At 35.9% G+C, this 20,991-nt stretch overlaps 1 protein-coding gene across 5 annotated transcripts; it reads left to right on the top strand.

Annotated features, from left to right (window-relative positions):
* The first annotated feature begins 3,496 nt into the window (after positions 1-3,496).
* Positions 3,497-19,452, top strand: LOC137723520 (uncharacterized). 5 transcript variants are annotated; one of them, XM_088692530.1, is made up of 4 exons: positions 3,497-3,752; positions 4,211-4,322; positions 4,794-4,865; positions 14,284-19,452. In XM_088692530.1, the coding sequence occupies exons 1-4, from the start codon at positions 3,619-3,621 to the stop codon at positions 14,485-14,487; spliced, it is 522 nt and encodes a 173-aa protein (XP_088548656.1). In that variant the 5' UTR covers positions 3,497-3,618; the 3' UTR covers positions 14,488-19,452. The 5 variants fall into 5 exon arrangements, with proteins under 5 accessions (XP_088548656.1, XP_068318824.1, XP_088548658.1 ...); XM_068462723.2 differs by lacking the exon at positions 14,284-19,452 and adding an exon at positions 5,154-5,780 and having other exon boundaries at positions 3,499-3,752; XM_088692532.1 differs by lacking the exon at positions 14,284-19,452 and adding an exon at positions 5,943-6,134 and having other exon boundaries at positions 3,501-3,752.
* Positions 19,453-20,991: the final 1,539 nt, after the last annotated feature.

Below are 20,991 nucleotides of genomic sequence, written 5' to 3'. Positions count from 1 at the left end.
TTAAATAAAAGCATATCCATTAAACTGACCAGATCCAGATACAAATAAGACTTTTAAAGTAGGAAAATAGGCGGATATGACTTGAATACATACTGGAGAATGCATTAAGTAATAGATCTACAAATTCAGACGGCAAACAAAGAGATTCGGGCAAGATTTCACCTTGTCTGGCAAGGTTGAACCTCTTGCAATCACTTTTCTTTGAGTTTATAGAGGTTTCCATGCTAAAAAGGGATGGATGGTAAACTAGTTTACACAAGGGAATCGATACTAGGCCACTAGGGGTGATAGCAGAGCTTCTAAGCAAGACAAAAGATAGCTTTTGTGAAGGAGATATCCTGGAAATGATTGAGATCTAGGCTAATTATAGCTTTTAGATGTAAATCTGGCTTGAAAGTAGAGTTTGTATGTTTGTTTGTTTGATTGGTTGAGTGTCCTTGTCTCTGGGGCTTATTCCTCATTTTATAGGCAAATTAGCTCGACTGCAGTGACTTTGCTTTTTCCCGAAAGCACTTGGAGGGTAGTAAGTCATCAACTTTTTACTTGTATTCCCACTGAAAAGTGATTTTTGACTGATTGTGAGTTAATCCCCATCACTTGACATTTAAATCATAGGCACATGGCTTATGCATTAATGGGAAGACGCCAATTTGTCTCTGGGCTTGATACTTGGGCTTCGGGCAACTCTCCCTTTAGTTGGTATCTCTTGGCTTCCACACACTTGCAACCCAATGTTCAAATATTAACTCAAACAGTGCCCCATTTAATCATTGTTAAGGTTGCAACCCAGGCGCTAATAATGATTAAATAGCCGTTGCACGCCTTCTCTCGGGACTTGCACCATTTAAGGCAACCGTTTGTTAACTAAGACCTTTGCATTAACCCACGAATTCCACCGTTAAATAACCACTTATTATATAATCCTCACTTAACCTCTTCAGCAAAGCACCTTAACCATTTCAAGCCTTCGAACTTCCAGAAATTCCAGTACGTTCTTGCCTTCTCAGTTCTTCAATTCTTGCCCCTTAATTCCAACGTTTCATCTAATCTTCTTCTCAAAGTCCTCAATGGCACCTAAAGTTACTCGAATCCAATCCTTATGCGAGAATGGTGAGGGGATTTCCGCTATGCGCTGTTTACTCAATGACCTTCATCACCCTTGGGCAGGCCTGCACACTGAACTCTTCTTCAAGGAGGGATGAGTGCACTTTTTGGGACCTACATGGATTTCTCAAGTTCCAATTGTTGTTGAAAGCAACATGCCCAAGGAAAAATCAACTTTTATAATATCCTCAGAAAGGTGCACTGCTTCTAGCTTCTGTTTTAGGACTTCAATGGCATTGAGAAGTAGCCGAGTAGCTTTAATCACACTAGTTGATTCTACTTGTGGATATAAAGCTATCTTCTCACACACGCGTGGGCGGCGCGTGTGGCCGTGCCTTGGCCGGCGCGTGGGGGCGCTTGCGGCGTCGAAAAATTATTTCAAAAATATGGGGATGTTCCTGAGGTTGAGTAGATCACGTTGGTGTGTTCATACACTCCATTTGAGTATTGTATGAGAAGTTATTTCATATGGTTGGTTATGTGCTTTAAAATTAACGTATTTATAGTTGTTTCGCATATAGGTGAGACCTATCCCGAGGACGAGCGCGATCACTCGAGGCAAGGGGGTTACGACCCTTCTACATACTAGTGAGTGGGCTTTTGGTTTTCTGTATATACCTATATACATATGTTTTTCCCAGAAAGTGAAATGAAACGTTTATACGTTTATATGCCATGCATTATGTTTGCCGTTTGTTTATGCATTATTAGTTGCATAAATATATATATATATGTGTGTGTGTGTGTTGGTGCTGTGGACATACAAGTAAGTGCCAGGTAAGTTATGGTTTATGTTTATGTTCAATAGTGATTTGAGATGCATAGAGAGCTCATAAACTGCACCCCCGGTGTTAGTGCTCCCGCCCAGAGTTGGGCATAATCCTTCACGTGATGTTCACCTCCCGCACCACACGCTCATCTTGGATCCAAGTTAGGTGTAAGTCCTGTTGTACAGACCACTTTAGGTGGTTCCGACTCGTAGGTGACCCGCGATTATTCGTCCAATCTTCACGTGATCGTAGCACTTGAGCGTACTTATTATACACCCAATCCTGTCGTACAGACCACTTTAGGTGGTTTCGACTCGTGTGTAGGTATAGTTAGTGAGTTGGAGATTTGAGCTTTAGATTCAGCCGTACAGGTCACGTTAGGTGACTCCGGCTGACAGATTACATGGCATTGTTTGGCATCACTTGAGTACTTGCATTTTATTTCGAGGCATTTGGCATGGCATATTTCTGAGCATGATTTATATATATATATATATATATATATATTCTATTTTCTGGGAAGTATACAGGTTTTACGGCGAGGGGTTAGAACTGTGTTTATGAAATGGTTTTTGAAAAGCTTTGTTTTTGCCCACTCACGCTTTCTGTTTTGCGCCCTTCCAGGTTCTAGTTGGCTAGCACTTGTGGTGGCTCCCCAGAGGACTTTCCCGGAATATCTGACAAATTATCACCAGTGTAGGACTACCTTTGGGTGTGTTTATGTAGTGTTGTTTCTCCCGGACTGCATTAGGTCTTCCGTGCTCTAAACTTTGTTTTTCACACTTCTGCTTGCACATGTATGTTCTTACTTTGTGTATAGCTGGTTTTTATTTATTCGTACTTTTATTATTATTATTATTATTTTATTTTATTTTATTTTTGCTTCCGCACTGTGCACATGGTTACGTCACTTCCACGTGACGGCCAGCATGCCCTGATCTCGGTCGGGGTGTGTCATTGTTACTATGGCATCCGGTCTAATTATATACAAGGTAATAATTAAATTTCTCTTCAAATACATTGCATCATTAAATAAAGATGTCATCTAATGGTGAACTTGTTCTATTTAAGTTACTCTCTTATTACTAGAGGGGAAAAATTATATTCATCACCCACGTGAGGCTAATGTAGCCTCTTACCCTTCTTACATTGAACCCTACTTATATTTACAAACAGTACTTTCGGTGTGGCATGCTCTAATCAACTTGTACCTTAAACTTTTGTGTACTTAAAAACTGTTTCTTAATTTTCAATATTCAATGAAAAATGCCAACACTCTATCTAAACGCAGAGTGAATAAACCACAATTTCAATTTTATTATGTACACTTAAATTATGCACCAAAGGCGAGTTTGATTTCATCCTTTCCCTAGTATCATTTGTATAGTTTTTTTTTTTTTTTTTTTATGAACAAACAACATTATCTAAACTATGGAGAGTCAGCTTATCTTTACAATAGATTAGCAATAATAAGGTTTAAATTCATTTTTAACGAAAATAAAATATAAATCTCTTACTTACAAGTAAAAATGATCATTAAACTGCGCGAATAAGAAAAATCCTAATTAAAAGTTTAGGCCGAAAGAAGAAGTAGCATAAAGTCGAATTTATGTTGTTGGATCCACTGTGAAGTAATTGAGGCCCGGGTTCTTAACCGACCCGTTAGATCGTCTTTGATGGCCGAAGCCTGTAGAGAAGTTGCAGAAGCTTGAGCAACTGAGAGAGAGAATAAAATTAAAAAAAAATGGGGGGTGGTAGTAGAGGGAGCAAGAAAATACTGGTGGGTTTGGTGCTGGTCATGTTTCTAGGAATCGCCGTCTACTTGCGGCTATGGACCATCGACTACTCCATTTCTTCCGATGAATCCGAGCTCCTCAGGTTTGCTGTTTGCTTCCCATCTCATCTTTTTCTACTGCAAATCTCAAATTTGTTCTCAAGGGTTCATAGTTTTGCGGATTCCATGAATGATGGAATGAATGAATGAATGAATGAATGAATGAATTCCCATTAGATATACCTCAATTAAATTAAGCCCAAGTTCTTAGATTTTACTTTCCATTAGTGATTGATGAGAAATTCCAACATTGTGTTTTGGCTCATATGGTTCATACTCGGTCTTATTGTTATATGATCTCACATGTACACTTTAATTTTCAGAGCTTCATATGGCACGAATGTTAATAATGTTTCCATGGAATGAACTGGGTTTATTTTTATTTCTATGGGATTTTGGGGTTTAGTTGTATGTGGGAGTTTACTTGTTATTTCTGTTTCTAATTTTGTTTTAGAGAGTTTGTCACTCAATTTTATATGCTCTTTCTATCGAAATCTTGTAGGCGGCAGTTTGACCTTGCGAATAGGGAAGCAATGGATGAATCTGCTGAGTGGAGGCTGAAATACGATGAAGAAGCCGAAAAGGCTACCAAGTGTATGAATCAACTCAAACAGGTTCGCGTCATATTCTTCCTTTCTTTAAATTTATTTGCATAACTCTTTCAACAATTAGAGTTTTCATTTGTGTGTTTAATGCTGGTATTGATTGTAAGTTGTCATTGTTATACACTAATCTGATTGGAGTTAATATAAACTCATTGTTGTGGGAAATTAGTTTTCGTATTATTTTTGGAGAGTGTGATTGCATGCTTAGAATAGTAAGGATTGTCAAAGCAAGATTAGTCTTTGAAAATGATCTCTGCATCGAAAGATAATTAAACCCACTTTGGAAAAACTAAACTATGGGTGCTATCACTCTATTTCCCTATATTCCTGTCAAAGTGGGTTTGGGTTCAATCTTTGAAAGGGCATCCTTGAGTTAAAATGATCAGTCGAACGACATAATCTTGGGATGTAACTAAGAAGTTTCTGTGCCTGTCATGATCATCCCTCTGCAGATCAATTAATTGTTTGTCTTCCTTACAGATAACGGGATCATTTGGGGAGGGTGATGGAAATGCCGCTACTGTCAACCAGAAATTGTTGAAACTACAAAAGGTGACCCCTTTCTTTTCAGTAAAAGACTTGTACAAAAGTTCTTGTAATGTTTCATAACTTCATTCTTTTTCCACCCAAACGTTTATCTTCTTTCAATGTCATCTACCTTTATGCACCCTTTAGTAAACCATGTTAAGGAGCTCATTAGAAACCATGCTGAGGATGGCTTGCTCGTATTATTAAATACCGATTGTTAGAAATCAAATATGATCTGAACCCAAATAATGTGTATTAACTGCGGATTTTAACGTTACATCAAAGTTTTGTCTCTCTCTTTTCCCTTATCAGTTCAGATGGACAATGATGTGCTGGTGTAGTGTGTTTGAAAGTTCCCTTAGGTTTGAATCCTTCCTTTTCTTAAAAGTCCTGAAAATATTTCCCAGGAAAATATGGCCTTAGTCGAACGGATGAAAGCCTTGAAACAGGAGCTTGAGGCTGAGAAGCTGAAGTGCAGCGTTCAATAGGTTATTATATCATCAAGGGTCAAATGATTCAAAATAATCAAAGTCACCGCATTTTTCGTTTTGTCCAATTCATGTACTCTCGGTCTCAACACACCCCTTAAGAACACCAGTTGGAAAGTTTTTAGCTTCAGTGGTTACTTAAACCATGAAACACATATTTTTGGACGAGATGCATGTGCCCCCTTACAGATCTTAATCCATGCTGCTTTCCAGGAAACTGAGGTATTCGGGTAATGACTGCGTTTCTTCTACTAAATATACAATGATTTTTCCAGTTTGCACCTTACTTATCTTTATGCTCAGGAACCATTGTAAATTGTTCAACCTCAAATGTACCATTTTCCTTTCCTCGTAAAATTCCTTCTTGTTATAGATCCCATGGTTTTTCAGAGCCTGTAATTCATTTGATTGAAAGCGTGAAATATCAGATGTCCGATTGTCTTTGTTCGTATGGCTTTTTATTTCAAATTTCTGTTATTGTTATATACTAATAGTAATTTTCCCATTTTTTTTGTTGGTAAAGAGAATAAAAACTGGATAAAGAGTTTGTGTGGACAGGCATTACAATTACTACTTAAGATAATCGTACCCCTCCTGCAATCTTTCCCTACAGGAAGAGAACTAGTTTCGATCGCCGGGGGTTGTGGAGCCGTCGGGTTCTGCAGGGTTAGTTCTCAGGTCATGGAGAAATCTTGTTATTGTCAGCACAAACACTTCATTGTCCTCCTGTTGACTTTCTGGGGCAGGAGCAGTTGTAGAATCTGTCATGTATAGCAAAGAGAAACAAGAATTTAATTGCATTGCAGATTTAGCATGCACATAATTAAGTAAGATTTAAACAATGAACTAATCGAAATTAGCTAATAAGTGATCTTGCTGGGGAGACCTTTCGTCGCTTAGACAGTCTGCTCCTGGTGTCCATCATCTGAATCAGTTCATCAAACCGAAAAACAGAGATTAAACTGAGTATTAAGGATGCTCGAAGCGGTAATTATCTGGCTAATACCGATTTACGAAGAAGGTTAAATATAGATTAGGGATTTAAGATGCGTTGCACACTCTTACCTGTTTTACTATTTTTCCATTAAGTCCTTGCACACTGAGATAGCCTTCTTTCCTCCTCAGCTTCCTTATTAGACATAGTGCTCCAACCCTCAAGCTCTCAAACCCTTACCTCTCTTTGGGACAAATTGTTCAAGAAAACAGCAAGGGTTGATACCTATATATAGCAATGGTCAAGGTGCTCGAAGAGCATGCTAGTCGTGGTTTCTCAAACCTTACACCGCCGTTACCAACTGTCATGATTATTGCTCTATGCCGCCATTCGCAAAAAAGGAGAAGATATATACCGTTATATTGCTTGCCACTTCTTCTCTCTTACACTTATAACACTATTCTCGTGTTAATCACACGCACAAATGGAGGTATAGTCTAACATAAGAGTTAAACGCTTACCAAAAAGAAGATATGAATCTTAGAAAAATGCACTCCATTACCGATTATAATTATATTCCTTAAACAACTCAATTTACGATGTTCTTATTCATCAACCATTGTCCATGAAATTTTTTCATTGCACAACTTACCGTATGGTGTCGAAATCTAATATATATGTTTGGGCTTAATTTACTTCTTTTAAGAATAATTGAGGAGATGGAAGCATAATTATTTGGTCACTTACCTAAAAATTGCTTCCATAAACCATGGAAAATTGGTTTCAACGTGGAATTCATGGATTGTGATTACTTTATCCCCTTGAAGAAAAAGCTACTGTTAGGATAAAATTGGCTATTCCTAAACAAAACGCCTGAGTCTGTAATCTTAGACTAGTGCTTGTTTTCAGTTGTAATTATTTTAGTCTAAGTTTGTCTCACATGCTCTCGATCACAAAATGATAAACGTTTTCAGAGACATTCACTCAGGTAAATTTGGCATGCATATTCATATAGTCTAAATTTGCATTCAATGGGCCATTTAGTTTAACTATGCTTTAGTTTAAGCCCATAATTTTAAGTCAGCTTAAAACCCTAGCATATATATGCATATATACCTTTGGGATCCTAGTCTTGCCGCATAACCTTGTTTTACTTTTAAGAATTTAACTTGATGTTAATGTCTCGGGTTTTGCATATATATCCCTTCACCTAGTTATCTCATTATATCTTAACTGGTAAGTGATTAGGTCTTATTAGGCTTGTGGCTCACGCGTATATGATAGGGATAAGAGAGTCTAGCTGCTGCACATATAAATAGAAGTCCTAGTTACCTGGTTGGGTGCTGCCGCATAACACAGACTGGTTAACTGAGCATCAGCACCAAGTGAATATGTTTTTATGTTTTGTTTGCCGCATGCATTAGATCAGTTTAGAGTTTTTCCTACTGCTGCTGCACATGCATTTAGGTTGTTTCCGTATGATATAAACACTAGCAGCAATGCATTAAACAGATAGAAAATTCATGTGACGCATGCCCTTGGGTTAAGTCGGTTTATATTTTCATCTTGATGAATCAGAGTGTTTTTTAGTTTGCTTTTAACACATGATATATCATTTGAAAGCAAACGTTTGTTAGCAGCCCTAAGTGCAATGAGAGTTATTTTTCGTTTCAGAAAAATCAGTTTATTGCCAAGTGTTTTTCAAAGAAAATATTAGTTTTTGTTCACTGATTTTTCATGCGCTTCAATTGAAATCAATTATGAAAATGTGCCTTGTGATTTTCATAATTGGTTGATTTCCAAAAATCATTTCATTACATACATTTTGCATGATTGAGTTAGTATCTTGCAAAGTTCGAGGAGACAGTGATTGACGGCTGCGTTAGTGTCATGCCACTTCTACTCGAAGACTGAAGAGAGATCGAGTAGCAAAGCGCGGAGACAAAACTGCCTACTAGTATGCGTGTTTAGCTGATGAGTTTTGTAAGTCTTTCTGTACTTATTTCTCTTAGTGTTTGTCCTGGCTTGGGAGCCCGAGGATTTTCCCAGTGGTGGGTTTTGCCTCCTTAAATCCTACATCCTTGTGCATTTTTTATTTATCGTTTTAATTGCATATGAGTATGATAGTTTGATATGTGATGTGAATGTGAATTTAATTTGAGAACTGAAAATTAAATTGAAAATTGAATTGGATTTTTAAGTTGGAACCTATTCACCCCCTCTAGGTTAAACTAGTACCATCCTAGAACTTTCAGCTACTGATTGTATTTTGCCAATCGACTGGTCTTTCTTTTCATTACCTATTGCATTTCAAACCACAATTCCTTGAGCAAAGACCAACCCTTTTGTCATTTTTTTAACACTAATCATAGATGCTTTACGGATTACATGATTATCCGCATCAAAACTCTTCCTAAAGTAGTTCTAAAGAAACTTTCATGTAAAGGAGATTATCCATTATCTGTGAGAAAAAGCAGAGGAAAGGACAAAAGGGGTATATCCGCGTCGCGGATAAGTTATTTTAGTTCTAGAGTTTAGCGTCAGCGTTTATGATAATAACACAGCAACTATGAGAGCAGTAACTATGGCACTTGAAGAAAGTAACATGAATGGCTATATCCTTTCATCTGCTATTTCTCACAAATAACGTATATCCTTGTTGTATGAATGTTTCTTTGGAACTACTTTAGTGAGAGTTTGATGCAGATAATTATGTATTCAGTTAAATCAATTAAAGCATTTATCATAATATTAAAAAATGAAAAATAGTTTTTTTTTTCATGGAATTGAGGGTTGAAATGTAATAGGTGTGAAAGAAGACAAGTCGATTGGCAAAATGCAACTATTCGCTTTTGTTTCAAAAGGATAAAGTAATCATAGCTCATGAATTCCATGTTAAAACCAATTTCCATTGTTTATGAAAGCATTTTCTAGGTTAATAGAGTACATGAAGCCCATACATATATATTTGATTTCTACACCGTGAGAATTAAGTTGTGCAATGAAAAAATGGTTGACAAATAATAAAGACGCACGTTAAGTCCAAAACATATAATTGTAACCGGCAACGAAGTGCATTTTTCTAAGAACATCTATATCGTTTTTTATTTTTTTTATTTTTTTATTTTTTATTTTTTTATTTGTAAGTGCTTAACTCTTATGCTAGCTTATATCTCCATTTTTAGGTGTGATTAACACAAGATTAACATTTGAAAATGGAAGAGAGAAGAAACGGCAGACCAAATAACGGTATATATCTTCACCCTTTTTGAGAATGGCGGCATCGAACAATAGTAAAGAGAGTTGATAACGGCCGTAGAAGATTTATGAAACCATGACTGACTGACCGAGAGTCCCTCAAATACTTCAAAAGCACTCGAAAGATCTTGATAATTCACACTAGGGATGTCATATTCCTTTTCTGGAACGAGAAGAACACAATATGTCTACAGGGATAAAAGCGAGGGTGTAACCCAACTACTTATAAGCTCACATAATATAAGATTCATTCTCAAACAGTTTTCATTCTTTCTCTAAGTTTGCCACTGATGAGTCCATATTATACCATATATTTTACCCTATTCTTAGTATTAATTTATTGGTTATACAGGTAGAATATATTTTAAACTATCTAAGTGTCTTAGTGATTCGCGACTATTAGGATATTTAGAAAAGTAATTTGATGCAATTTTGGTCTGAAGGTTCCCTGAAATTAGTGCTAGCTTCTTGTGGTTAATAATTGTAATTTCACTTAGGATGAACACCACGTCTTAAGGGTTGCATGATTTTTCAAATGATTTTCATAAAGCATAATAAGTCTTTCATGTTCATATTTGATCCGAAGGTCCGGACGGGTTGCATGTTAGATATACGTTATATGTTGGAGGTTCCAAGTAGGATATATATTTTGAAAGCGTAACCTTCAAAATATGCATGTGTAATTCATAAATAATTGGAAGAACTACGTAGGATTTCTAAGGTGAAGGATGAACCCTAGGGCTTTTACAAATTGATTTTCTTTAAATTAGTTTTTAGTTGACTTATTTAATTGTTTTTAGTTTAAATTCGTTTTTATTATTTTAAATTCTAAAATCAATATTTTTCAAACTTTGTTTTAAATAAATAATTAAGAGTTGGTTTTAAACACAAATTATTCATTCAATCATTGTGAAAAATGATGTTGCTTGAGCTACTATACTACGACAACTTTATACTCTTGCAAGTATTTTTAAGTGTTTTTATCCCTACTTTTATAGGCGGTAAAAATTCCTTTAAGCTACAATTACCAATTGATAGGGAAGTAGAATAATTTGGTCCTTAACCTGAAAAATGCTTTCATAAACCATGTAAATTCGGCTTCAACATGTAATTCATGAATTAGATTACGTTATCAATTGAAACAAAAGCTAATGATTGTATTTTGCCAACTTGACTTCTATCACACCTGTTGCATTTCAACCCTTAATTCCATGAGAAAACGTGAAAATAAAAACACTACCCTTAATAGCTAATTACATAATTATCCGCACAACTTTTATATAAAAATTTGGGTAATATTAGGGAGACTAAATTTGTAAACTAAATGACGTGTCACTAATAAGAATAAGTACGTTTATCAATATTTAAGTAATAAAACAATCATCAACTTCCATGTCCTTTAATTTGTAAAATTTTGTCTATAAATTTAGGAACTAGATCCTCTCCGGATCCCTTCCTCCTAATCCACTAAGTCTAGGGATCCGTGCTGTTGAAATTTGATCCAACGGCTACGAACATGTTCCTCTCAATTGATTTGCAATTTGGTTTAAAAAATTTGGCCTCCATAGCATTACTCTAAATTCTAAATTTAGCCTCCCTAACATTACCATAAATATTTCTAGAGAATCTTTCATGCAATCTAGATATAACCCTTCTCTTCCTTTCTCAGACATCAAAAATGAGGAGAAGAAGCGGGAAGGAAGAAAAGAGGTGTATCCCATTGCATGCGAGTCATTTTCGTTCATCATGGAATGCACCAGGGGATCTCGATCTTGCCCGCAGATTTTCTAATGTTGCTTTCAGTGCTTATATAGAGCCCTAGGAAGTTTTAAAGCAAGTTTAAGGTAAATGGATCACATAGGCAACATTTTGTATCTCTCAGGCACTTGCTAGGCAATGAGTGAAAGAATTGTATGTTTTATGGACTTTTACAAACCATACAATTGTAAAACGCATTGCAAGAAACCAACAATGCCGAAAAAAGATTTCATAGTAAAAAAAATATCCAAAATTTGTACACATCTCCATGTTAAAGGCTATTATCATCTCAATAATACTCTGCCAAAATATTTCTATGTACAAAATAAGGGCAATCCAACAATTAACCTGTAGAAGCACAATCATCGCTCTTTGGTTTGAATAAAAAGGCCTAAAAGCTTTCTGGTTTTTGGCAGAGATGTCTCCACACCAAAGAGGCCAAAAGTTGAGAACATCAGAAGGCTCTAATCACTGATGAATATTCTTCCCTATCAGTGTTTCACCGTGAAGCAAGCGACCAGAAGTTTAACGAAACGATGGTGACACAGCTAACCAGCTGATAAAAGCCATAGCTGTGGCAGTCTCATACCTTTTGCAATGGTTGAAACCACATTTGTTACGATCATTGGCAATGAGAATGGTAATTCCAGCAGAAGCTCACGCAGCAGCAGATGTAAGAGAAAATGTGATCGGTACGAAAAGAAACACCCGTATATTTGTAAGCTTGTGAATGGACAGATTTAGGTCTGGAACGATGGGACTCAATGCACTCTGATGCAATAAATATACTTTTCTACTTCCAAACATTTACACAGGTACATATTCACAAAGCATTTCGTGAACAAATGAATGAAAAACAGATATATATCTATCCTAGAAATGAAGGCAGCGTCTCAAATGGCAAAAAAGGACACTAATTTTTTTGTGCATAATGATAAGAGCATATTTATGCTACTTAGTTATGTTGTTTCCTTGCATTTAGTGACTTAATTACTATTTATTTTAGTGTTTTAAGCTATTTTCGTATGTTTTTAGGTCCTAATAGCAAAAGGAGCAAGAAAGGGCATTTTGAAGCTAAATGGAGCAGTTTTGGACATGGATTGGATAGCTTAACCATGGAGCAAAGAGGATGGACGAAATTGAAGTCAAGAAAGGGCTAGGAAAGGCTAAAAATCTGGAGAAAGGAGTCCAAATGCAAAGAAGATGAGGAAATAGCAAGAAATAAGGAACCTTATCCAACCTTATCTTATCATATCCTAACCAACCTTATCCTTTCCTAACTCTAACATTATCCTATCTTATCCTATCCAAATCAGGTTGTGCCTTAAATATAGCTATTTAGGAGGGATTAGTTATGCATTTAAACACTTAAACTCAGATTCTAGAAGCATAAACCCTTTGTATGCCGCATATAGGCCATTCCTTGGAGGTTTAGGAGTTGTAATCCCTTTCCTACACCTATGCCATGAGTCCTTATCCATTTAGGTCCAGAAATCTGCCCTTTATCCCTTCTCGAAGTCTAAATTTTGCCAAAAAATACATAGTTTCTAGAAGCCCTTAATTTCTGGCGAAAATTCCCTATCCCTTTCCCTTTTGGTTTCTACAAAGACTTAACCCTTTTCCCATTGGATTGTGCAATCCTTTTCCTTCAGAAATTGTGCATAAATTAGCCTATAAATAAAACCTTATGCCGCACCATTCAATCCATCTATTCACTCATTCATTCATTCATACTTTCAGCCATCAAACACCACAATTCACCCTACACCACCCTAGTGCCGCAAGCAAGGAAGGAAGGAGAAGAAGACTTGTGCAATCTGCCATCCAAGGAGGGTTCGAAATCTGCCATTGGAGTGTGGAGCGTGTCTAGGTGTATTCTATCCTTAGTTTTAGTTCAATGTTTATATTAATTTGGTTTTCAATTATGATGAACATGTGGAACTAATTTCTTTTTAGTTAGAGGTGAATTTGAAGCCATGATTATATGTTTTATATGAATTGATTATATCTAGTTATTGTTTCTTAAGGCATGAATGTGATTTGCTTACCTAAGTTATTAAAACTTGTTTATGTATGTGGGTTGGTGGTCGACACTTAATTTGCATGCATGAATTTGATGCTAGAGTATAAGGGGGGTCTCACGTAATAGGTATTCACTTATATTCACAAGTAGTGGAGGTTGCTAGTCACAATCGTGTTAAGTAAATCCTTTGTATGAGTCTCATGCGTTTCATAGTGATGAATGCCTTGTCAATGCTTATGGTTTTCACAAAACTTAATGACTTTTGATAGGTATCTTTATTATGTGTTTCATATAAAGGACTTGAGAAAGATAATTTGGTTGCGATGCGTATTCCATCTAATTCAATGAAATAAGGAAAATTTGATGGTTAGTTGTGCGATGCAACTAACTTGGGGCGTTGTCATTCATAGTCTCAAGGAATAATAACTGGAAATTAGTTTATATGCATATGTCATGTGTGGAGAATGACCCTCTAACTAGCCTTTCACCTATTTAATTCACCTAATTTCGTTTTTACAAAGTGTTTTCTACAAAGTTTTTGTTTTAAGTTTTAAATTCGTCAAAAACAATCCCCTTTCATTTAGTCTTGTTATTTTAGTCAAAATCTATTTTCTTTTAGTCTTTTGAGTCAAGTTGAGTCTTATTTTCGTCAAAATCACTTGTTGGGTCTAGAATTGAGTCTTTTTGAGTGTTTGTTGCTGTTTTAAGTGTCTAAAGTTAGTTTAGAGTCTATAGGGTCTAGTTTAGTGTTTTTGAGTCTTATTTGTATTGATTAGCATCCCTAGTTAATCCCCGGTCTAGAACGATCCCTACTTACATATCTACTACAATTGTCACAAATAGGGTTTAATTTGTGTGTCAAGTTAATTTTCACATCAAATTTTGGCGCCATTGCCGGGGATTAGTAAAATTGCTAATCCCTCTGTTTGTTTGTTTATTTTTCTTTTGATATTTGATTTAGTTTTATTTCTTTGATTTTAGGTACTAGAGAAGCAAGACATGGCAATTGCTAATCTTCAAGCTCAAATAGCGAATCTTACTTGTCAGTTATCACAGTATGCCGAAGGGTCCACAATGCAAAGTGTCCGTACATTTGTTGCTTCTTATAGTCAAGAATATCAAGCAAATCAATGTGCACAAAGAGATTGGAGTGATCATTCAAACTCTATGTGGTGGGAATTTTAACAAGTTGAACACAAAGGATATTGGCAGCTATACAAGGAGTTCTATTCAACGCCTATGCAGCCACCACAACCTCATATACAATATGCCCAACCAAACTCAGGTTCGTCAATAGATTATAATCAAATTCCTAATGAATTAATTTCTTTGGCGCATGGCTCACAAAATCAAGTCAAGGAGGCTTAACAAGGAGAATATTGGCAGCCATATGAGGAGTTATATACAACACCTATGCAGCCACCACAACATGCCCAAACAAATTCAGGTACGTCTTTGTATAATGATACGCTTATTAAGTTACTCACCAATTTGTCTCAGTGGCAAGAAAATCAAAATAAAGCAATGCAAAATCAAGACAAAAGGTTGGATGACTTGGAAAAGCAAATTGGGCAGATAGCAGAGTTCGTAGGACAATTTCGAGACCAAGGCAAACTCCCTAGTTCAACCATTGCAAATCTGAAGGGAGGATTTGAAACTGCCAAGGAAATCATCTTGAGAAGTAGCAAGGAGGTTGGAAAAAACCCTAAACCATCAAAATCAAATTACAAGGAATATGAAAGATTGCAATTTGAGGAAGAGGAACACACCCAACCCACGGCAAGGGTGGAAACACCTTTGCCGTAGGCACCTATTGCTCCTACGCCATCCAATTCAGGTAAGGTTGTTCCAAATTTAATTATTTCTAACCCCGTTCCTCCAAATGTCCCTATTCCTTGCAAGATCATGCAATCCAAGGAAGAAGAGGGTGAGAAAGTCATCTTCGAATCATTTCCAAAGAATCAAGAGCAAGAAGTGGCTGGGGAATGTCTAGAATTCATTAAAGAGGATATACTTGAGACAACAATTCCCAAAGAAGCTGGATTTTATGACACGGGACAAGTCATAACTCTCAAAACACCAAATCTAGTTGAATTTTCTAGTCCTACAACTTTCGAAGGGGTGTTTATTCTTGAGTTCATGTCGGAGCACACAGGTAAGCCACCTCCCCGAATTTCAATTTTGTTTTATACTAATATGTTGTTAATGATTCAGGCACCCACTCTAGAATTTAAACCATTACCGGATCATCTCAAGTATCACCTCCCATTCAAAGATCAATTCCATGCTGTGGGCCCAAATGAAGCTTAAGAGGAAGGATTGTCCGGCTGGAAGACGTTAAAGCAAGCGCTTCTTGGGAGGCGACCCATGCATTCAAATAAAGAAGACCTAGGAATCTCCAACACTCCATAACCAGATTTGCGTTCCTAAACCCTACTCTTTATTGCTTTTACTTTGCCATGATTGTCATGTTTGTTAGTTGTGTTATTTGTTTGTTTGTTTGTTTGTGAGTCTATGCTTAAAACATTGAGGACAATGTTTGGTTTAAGTGTGTGTGTGTGTGTGGGGGGGGGGGGGGGGGTAAACAAGCTATTTTGGCATGATTTTCATGGGATTTTATCACCTATCACTTCTAAAGTTGTTATTCACTGTTTTTAAGTGTTTTGAAGTATTTTTATGTGTCTTAAATAGAAAATCCGAAAATTTGAAAGAAAAAAAAATCGAAAAAGAGTGTTTTAAAACCCCAAAAAAGAGTTGTTTTTAGAGTCGTTTTTATTTTTATGTTTTTTTGTGTCTTAGGATACCTTCCAACACAATGATGAGGATTTGGTTTTTAATTGCATGACTATTAAAGAAAGTTACAAACATGGATGGAAGTTTGATATGCTCTTTGGTTTATGCTTAGTTGTAGTTGACATTTACAAATTCACATGTAATCATAAAGGAAAAAAATCAGTTTTTGTAACATGCTTGAAGGAAGAAACTCAAACTAACGCTACAACCCTGGGAGACTTGAGCCTAAACATTTTTTGGAGAGTTATTAATCTTGATTTCTTGTTTTCTAAAGTCGTTGCATGATCTCATCATTCTTTGCTTGGTTACTACTTAGAATGCGTTTCATCACTATAGTTCCAAATACTAGAACTCATGGCCATTTCATTCAAAGCATAAAATTGAGTGCGTAACATAAAACAAGATGAAGTTGTTTAGTTAAAACCAGAGCCAAAAAGCCTTACCCTTTGCATATGTATTGTATGTTAACCCCTTTGAGCCTTTGTTAGCCTATTGTCTTTGTTAGCCCACATAATCCTTACCTAGTCTAGATTAGGACTATCCATACCCTTGTTCTTAAAGGATAGGAAAGCATGACTTAGAGGGAATTCCTTTTGATCTACAATTTGCGGAAAAACAAGTGTGGGGGAAGGGATTTTCGTTGGGAATCCATGAAGTTGTATGGTTGGTGTGCCAAAGAAAAAGATTAGGGCACGGGGAAAAAAAAAACATGAAAAAGAAGAAAAAGAAGAAAAAAAGAAAGAAAAAAGAGTTGAAAATAAGTGAGAATGAACTCACAAGTGTTGATTGTTGAAGAAAGGGTCCAAAAGTTTGAATTTGACCCTAAGTTTTGTGTGAATCGTTCCTTTGGTGTTCAAAGTTGATTTCTGCATTCAAAAGTGAATTCTAAGTGTTTATTTCATTAATTTGCTTATTATTGCTTTAAGAACTTTTGTTTATCCTTACCTTTCTTTGCTAACCAATACCTTAGCCCAGTTACAACCCTAAGACTTCGATCTTGATTGTTATGTGTTTCAATATGTGGAGTTTAAAATTGGTTTGAGCATATGGTATCCCTGGTTCTTGTGTCTAAGTAGTGGCATTCCATTCATGAGATCATATACATGTTAATAATTCCGGAAATTGCCTTCTTTGTTATGACATATGTGAGTATTAGTTTACATATTTACAACAATCTTCTCACATATACCTAGTGTAGGGAGTGTAGTCAGAAAATCTATGTGAAAATAGAGTGTATCCAGTGAGGAATTGGGGGATTCTCTAAGGCATGTTACTACATTCAAAATCATGTTTTAATTGATTAAATGGGAGCTAGTGTGTGGTAACTATGGTTAAGTATATGCTCAAGGGTAGGGATAACTAAAATCTATGTATGTGGTGTTCTTTAATGTGTCATGTTCATTGGAAATCCCTAAGGTGCATATTGGAAGGTCTAGATTGTGTTTTGTTAGTTTTGTTTATTTCGTTTTGCTCGAGGACTAGCAAAAGCTAAGTGTGGGGGAATTTGATAGGAGCATATTTATGCTACTTAGTTATGTTGCTTCCTTGCATTTAGTGAGTTAATTACTATTTATTTTAGTCTTTTAAGCTATTTTCGTATGTTTTTAGGTCCTAATGGCAAAAGGAGCAAGAAAGGGCATTTTGAAGCTAAATGGAGCAGTTTTGGGCATGGATTGGATAACTTAACCATGGAGCAAAGAGGATGGACGAAATTGAAGTCAAGAAGGGCTAGGAAAGGCTAAAAATCTGGAGAAAGGAGTCCAAATGCAAATAAGATAAGGAAACAGCAAGAAATAAGGAACCTTATCCAACCTTATCTTATCCTATCCTAACCAACCTTATCCTTTCCTAACTCTAACATTATCCTATCTTATCCTATGCAAATCAGGCTGTGCCTTAAATATAGCTATTTAGGAGGGATTAGTTATGCATTTAAACACTTAAACTCAGATTCTAGAAGCATAAACCATTTGTATGCCGCATATAGGCCATTCCTTGGAGGTTTAGGAGTTGTAATCCCTTTCCTACACCTATGCCATGAGTCCTTATCCATTTAGGTCCAGAAATCTGCCCTTTATCCCTTCTAAAAGTCTAAATTCTGCCAAAAAATACCTAGTTTCTAGAAGCCCTTAATTTCTGGCGAAAATTCCCTATCCCTTTCCCTTTTGGTTTCTACAAAGACTTAACCCTTTTCCCATTGGATTGTGCAATCCTTTTCCTTCAGAAATTGTGCATAAATTAGCCTATAAATAAAACCCTATGCCGCACCATTCAATCCATCCATTCACTCATTCATTCATTCATACTTTCAGCCATCAAACACCACAATTCACCCTACACCACCCTAGTGCCGCAAGCAAGGAAGGAAGGAGAAGAAGACTTATGCAATCTGCCATCCAAGGAGGGTTCGAAATCTGCCATTGGAGTGTGGAGCGTTTTTAGGTGTATTCTATCCTTAGTTTTAGTTCAATGTTTATATTAATTTGGTTTTCAATTATGATGAACATGTGGAACTAATTTCTTTTTAGTTAGAGGTGAATTTGAAGCCATGATTATATGTTTTATATGAATTGATTATATCCCGTTATTGTTTCTTAAGGCATGAATGTGATTTGCTTATCTAAGTTATTAAAACTTGTTTATGTATGTGGGTTGGTGGTCGACACTTAATTTGCATGCATGAATTTGATGCTAGAGTATAAGGGGGTCTCACGTAATAGTTATTCACTTATATTCACAAGTAGTGGAGGTTGCTAGTCACAATCGTGTTAAGTAAATCCTTGGCATGAGTCTCATGCGTTTCATAGTGATGAATGCCTTGTCAATGCTTATGGTTTTCACAAAACTTAATGACTTTTGATTTGTATCTTTATTATGCGTTTCATATAAAGGACTTGAGAAAGATAATTTGGTTGCGATGCGTATTCCATCTAATTCAATGAAATAAGGAAAATTTGTTGGTTAGTTGTGCGACGCAACTAACTTGGGGCGTTGTCATTAATAGTCTAAAGGAATAATAACTAGAAATTGGTTTATATGCATATGTCATGTGTGGAGAAGGACCCTCTAACTAGCCTTTCACCCATTTAATTCACCTAATTTCGTTTTTACAAAGTTTTTGTTTTAAGTTTTAAATTCGTCAAAAACAATCCCCCTTTCATTTAGTTTTGTTATTTGAGTCAAAATTTGTTTTCTTTAGTCTTTTGAGTCAAGTTGAGTCTTATTTTCGTCAAAATCACTTGCTGGGTCTAGAATTGAGTCTTTTTGAGTGTTTGTTGTTGTTTTAAGTGTCTAAAGTTAGTTTAGAGTCTATAGAGTCTAGTTTAGTGTTTTTGAGTCTTATTTGTATTGATTAGCATCCCTTGTTAATCCCTGGTCTAGAATGATCCCTACTTACATAACTACTACAATTGTCACAAATAGGGTTTAATTTGTGTGTCAAGTTAATTTTCACATCACATAAAAATGAGTGTCCCTAGATAGGTGTCTTTTTTTGCATACATGTGTTATAGCGATGTATTTGAAGTGTGCGATTTCTCTAAATTTGTTGACCCACCACATGTTTTATACAAAATTTTGGTGTCAGAGGGCGGCAGGTAGGGATCGGTAAACCAGAGTCTCTGGTGTTAATGCACAAACTGAGGCTGTGAAACTTGTCTGGGATTAAGTTGGGGTGGTATCAAGAAGTTCCGCATCCAAAAGTATATCAAGTGATCCAGAAAGGTGAAGAATATCAAGTGATCCAAAATTATATCAACAGTTTCCATCATTTGAACTTCCCATACCTTTTTTTCTCTTTCTTTGACTAGTTACAAATTGGTTGCTTTGTTGGCTTTGCTGGTACCCACTGGAGAAACATCATTTTGCAACTCCAATATCACTTGGCTTTGCTCCTCTATCATTTCAGCAGGGGCCTCGACAACATTATTTGTAGCACGATCCTTTCTAAATATATATATGCAAATTTATCAGTGAAAAAAGTTTGCTTCTCCATCCCTCATCATCTTTATTTTTCTAAGATTATATCAAAATAGCAATATTAAAATTTAGCATATGTCAAAAATATCTCTACAAGAATATAACTAATTGGTAAATAATATAGGATATGAACATGCATATAAGTTTGCCATGCTTCATCACTGTCAACTTCAATGCACTTTTTGACATCATTCTATGCAAATCCACTTGTGTTCATCAAGTCAAGGACTAAACTATAAGTTTTTTCTCCATTTCTTCAACTTTGACTCAATATGTGAACTTGCATTTATATTCGCATTAGGATATAAAACATTGACAGCTTTCGCAACTTCACTCAACGTACCTTGTTTAAAAGCATAGGTTGTGTAACACCAGTGCTTCCTAGTAACAAAATCCTCAAGAACGGATAACAATGCTTCTTCCTCAAATACTTCCCATTTACACCTTTTTCCTTTCGACTCTTGAGCAATATTCAGATTATTGTCACTACCCATACCTAAACAACAAATATTTGAAAGTACTAAAGCACAATAATACGAATCAACTTGCATAAGGTCCAATCAATACAAACAAATTACATTCAATGATTTGTAATCCAATCATTTTGCATAATATTCAATCACTAAAATGAATTACGTTCAATATTTTGCAATCAAATCATTTTGCATAATATCAAGCATATGCATAAAAATAGGATAACTAAAATAAAAAGTTATCATTAACACATTTCCCAAGCCATGACATTCGTCTTTGCAATCCACTGGTCAGATGCTCCAACAGTACCAATATATTCACCTTTTTTCGTATTTTGGCCATCTTCTATTATTGGCAAATTCTCCATTAGATCTATAGACATCTGTTGCCTAATAAGATTGTGTAGTTGTTGACCCTAAAAACTACCAAGCCTACGTGGTGCGT

This window comes from Pyrus communis, chromosome 4 (genome assembly GCF_041283825.1).
Source record: "Pyrus communis isolate YQ-2024b chromosome 4, ASM4128382v1, whole genome shotgun sequence".
NCBI lineage: Eukaryota > Viridiplantae > Streptophyta > Magnoliopsida > Rosales > Rosaceae > Pyrus > Pyrus communis.
This window is presented reverse-complemented; position numbering and strand designations above follow the sequence as displayed.

Excerpts from the sequence above, each read along its gene's own strand:
- LOC137723520 (XM_088692530.1), top strand. The coding sequence starts at position 3,619 with ATGGGGGGTGGTAGTAGAGGGAGCAAGAAAATACTGGTGGGTTTGGTG. Across the intron at positions 4,323-4,793 it reads GTATGAATCAACTCAAACAG|ATAACGGGATCATTTGGGGA; the intron begins GTTCGCGTCATA and ends TCTTCCTTACAG. Across the intron at positions 4,866-14,283 it reads AATTGTTGAAACTACAAAAG|GTACTAGAGAAGCAAGACAT; the intron begins GTGACCCCTTTC and ends CTTTGATTTTAG.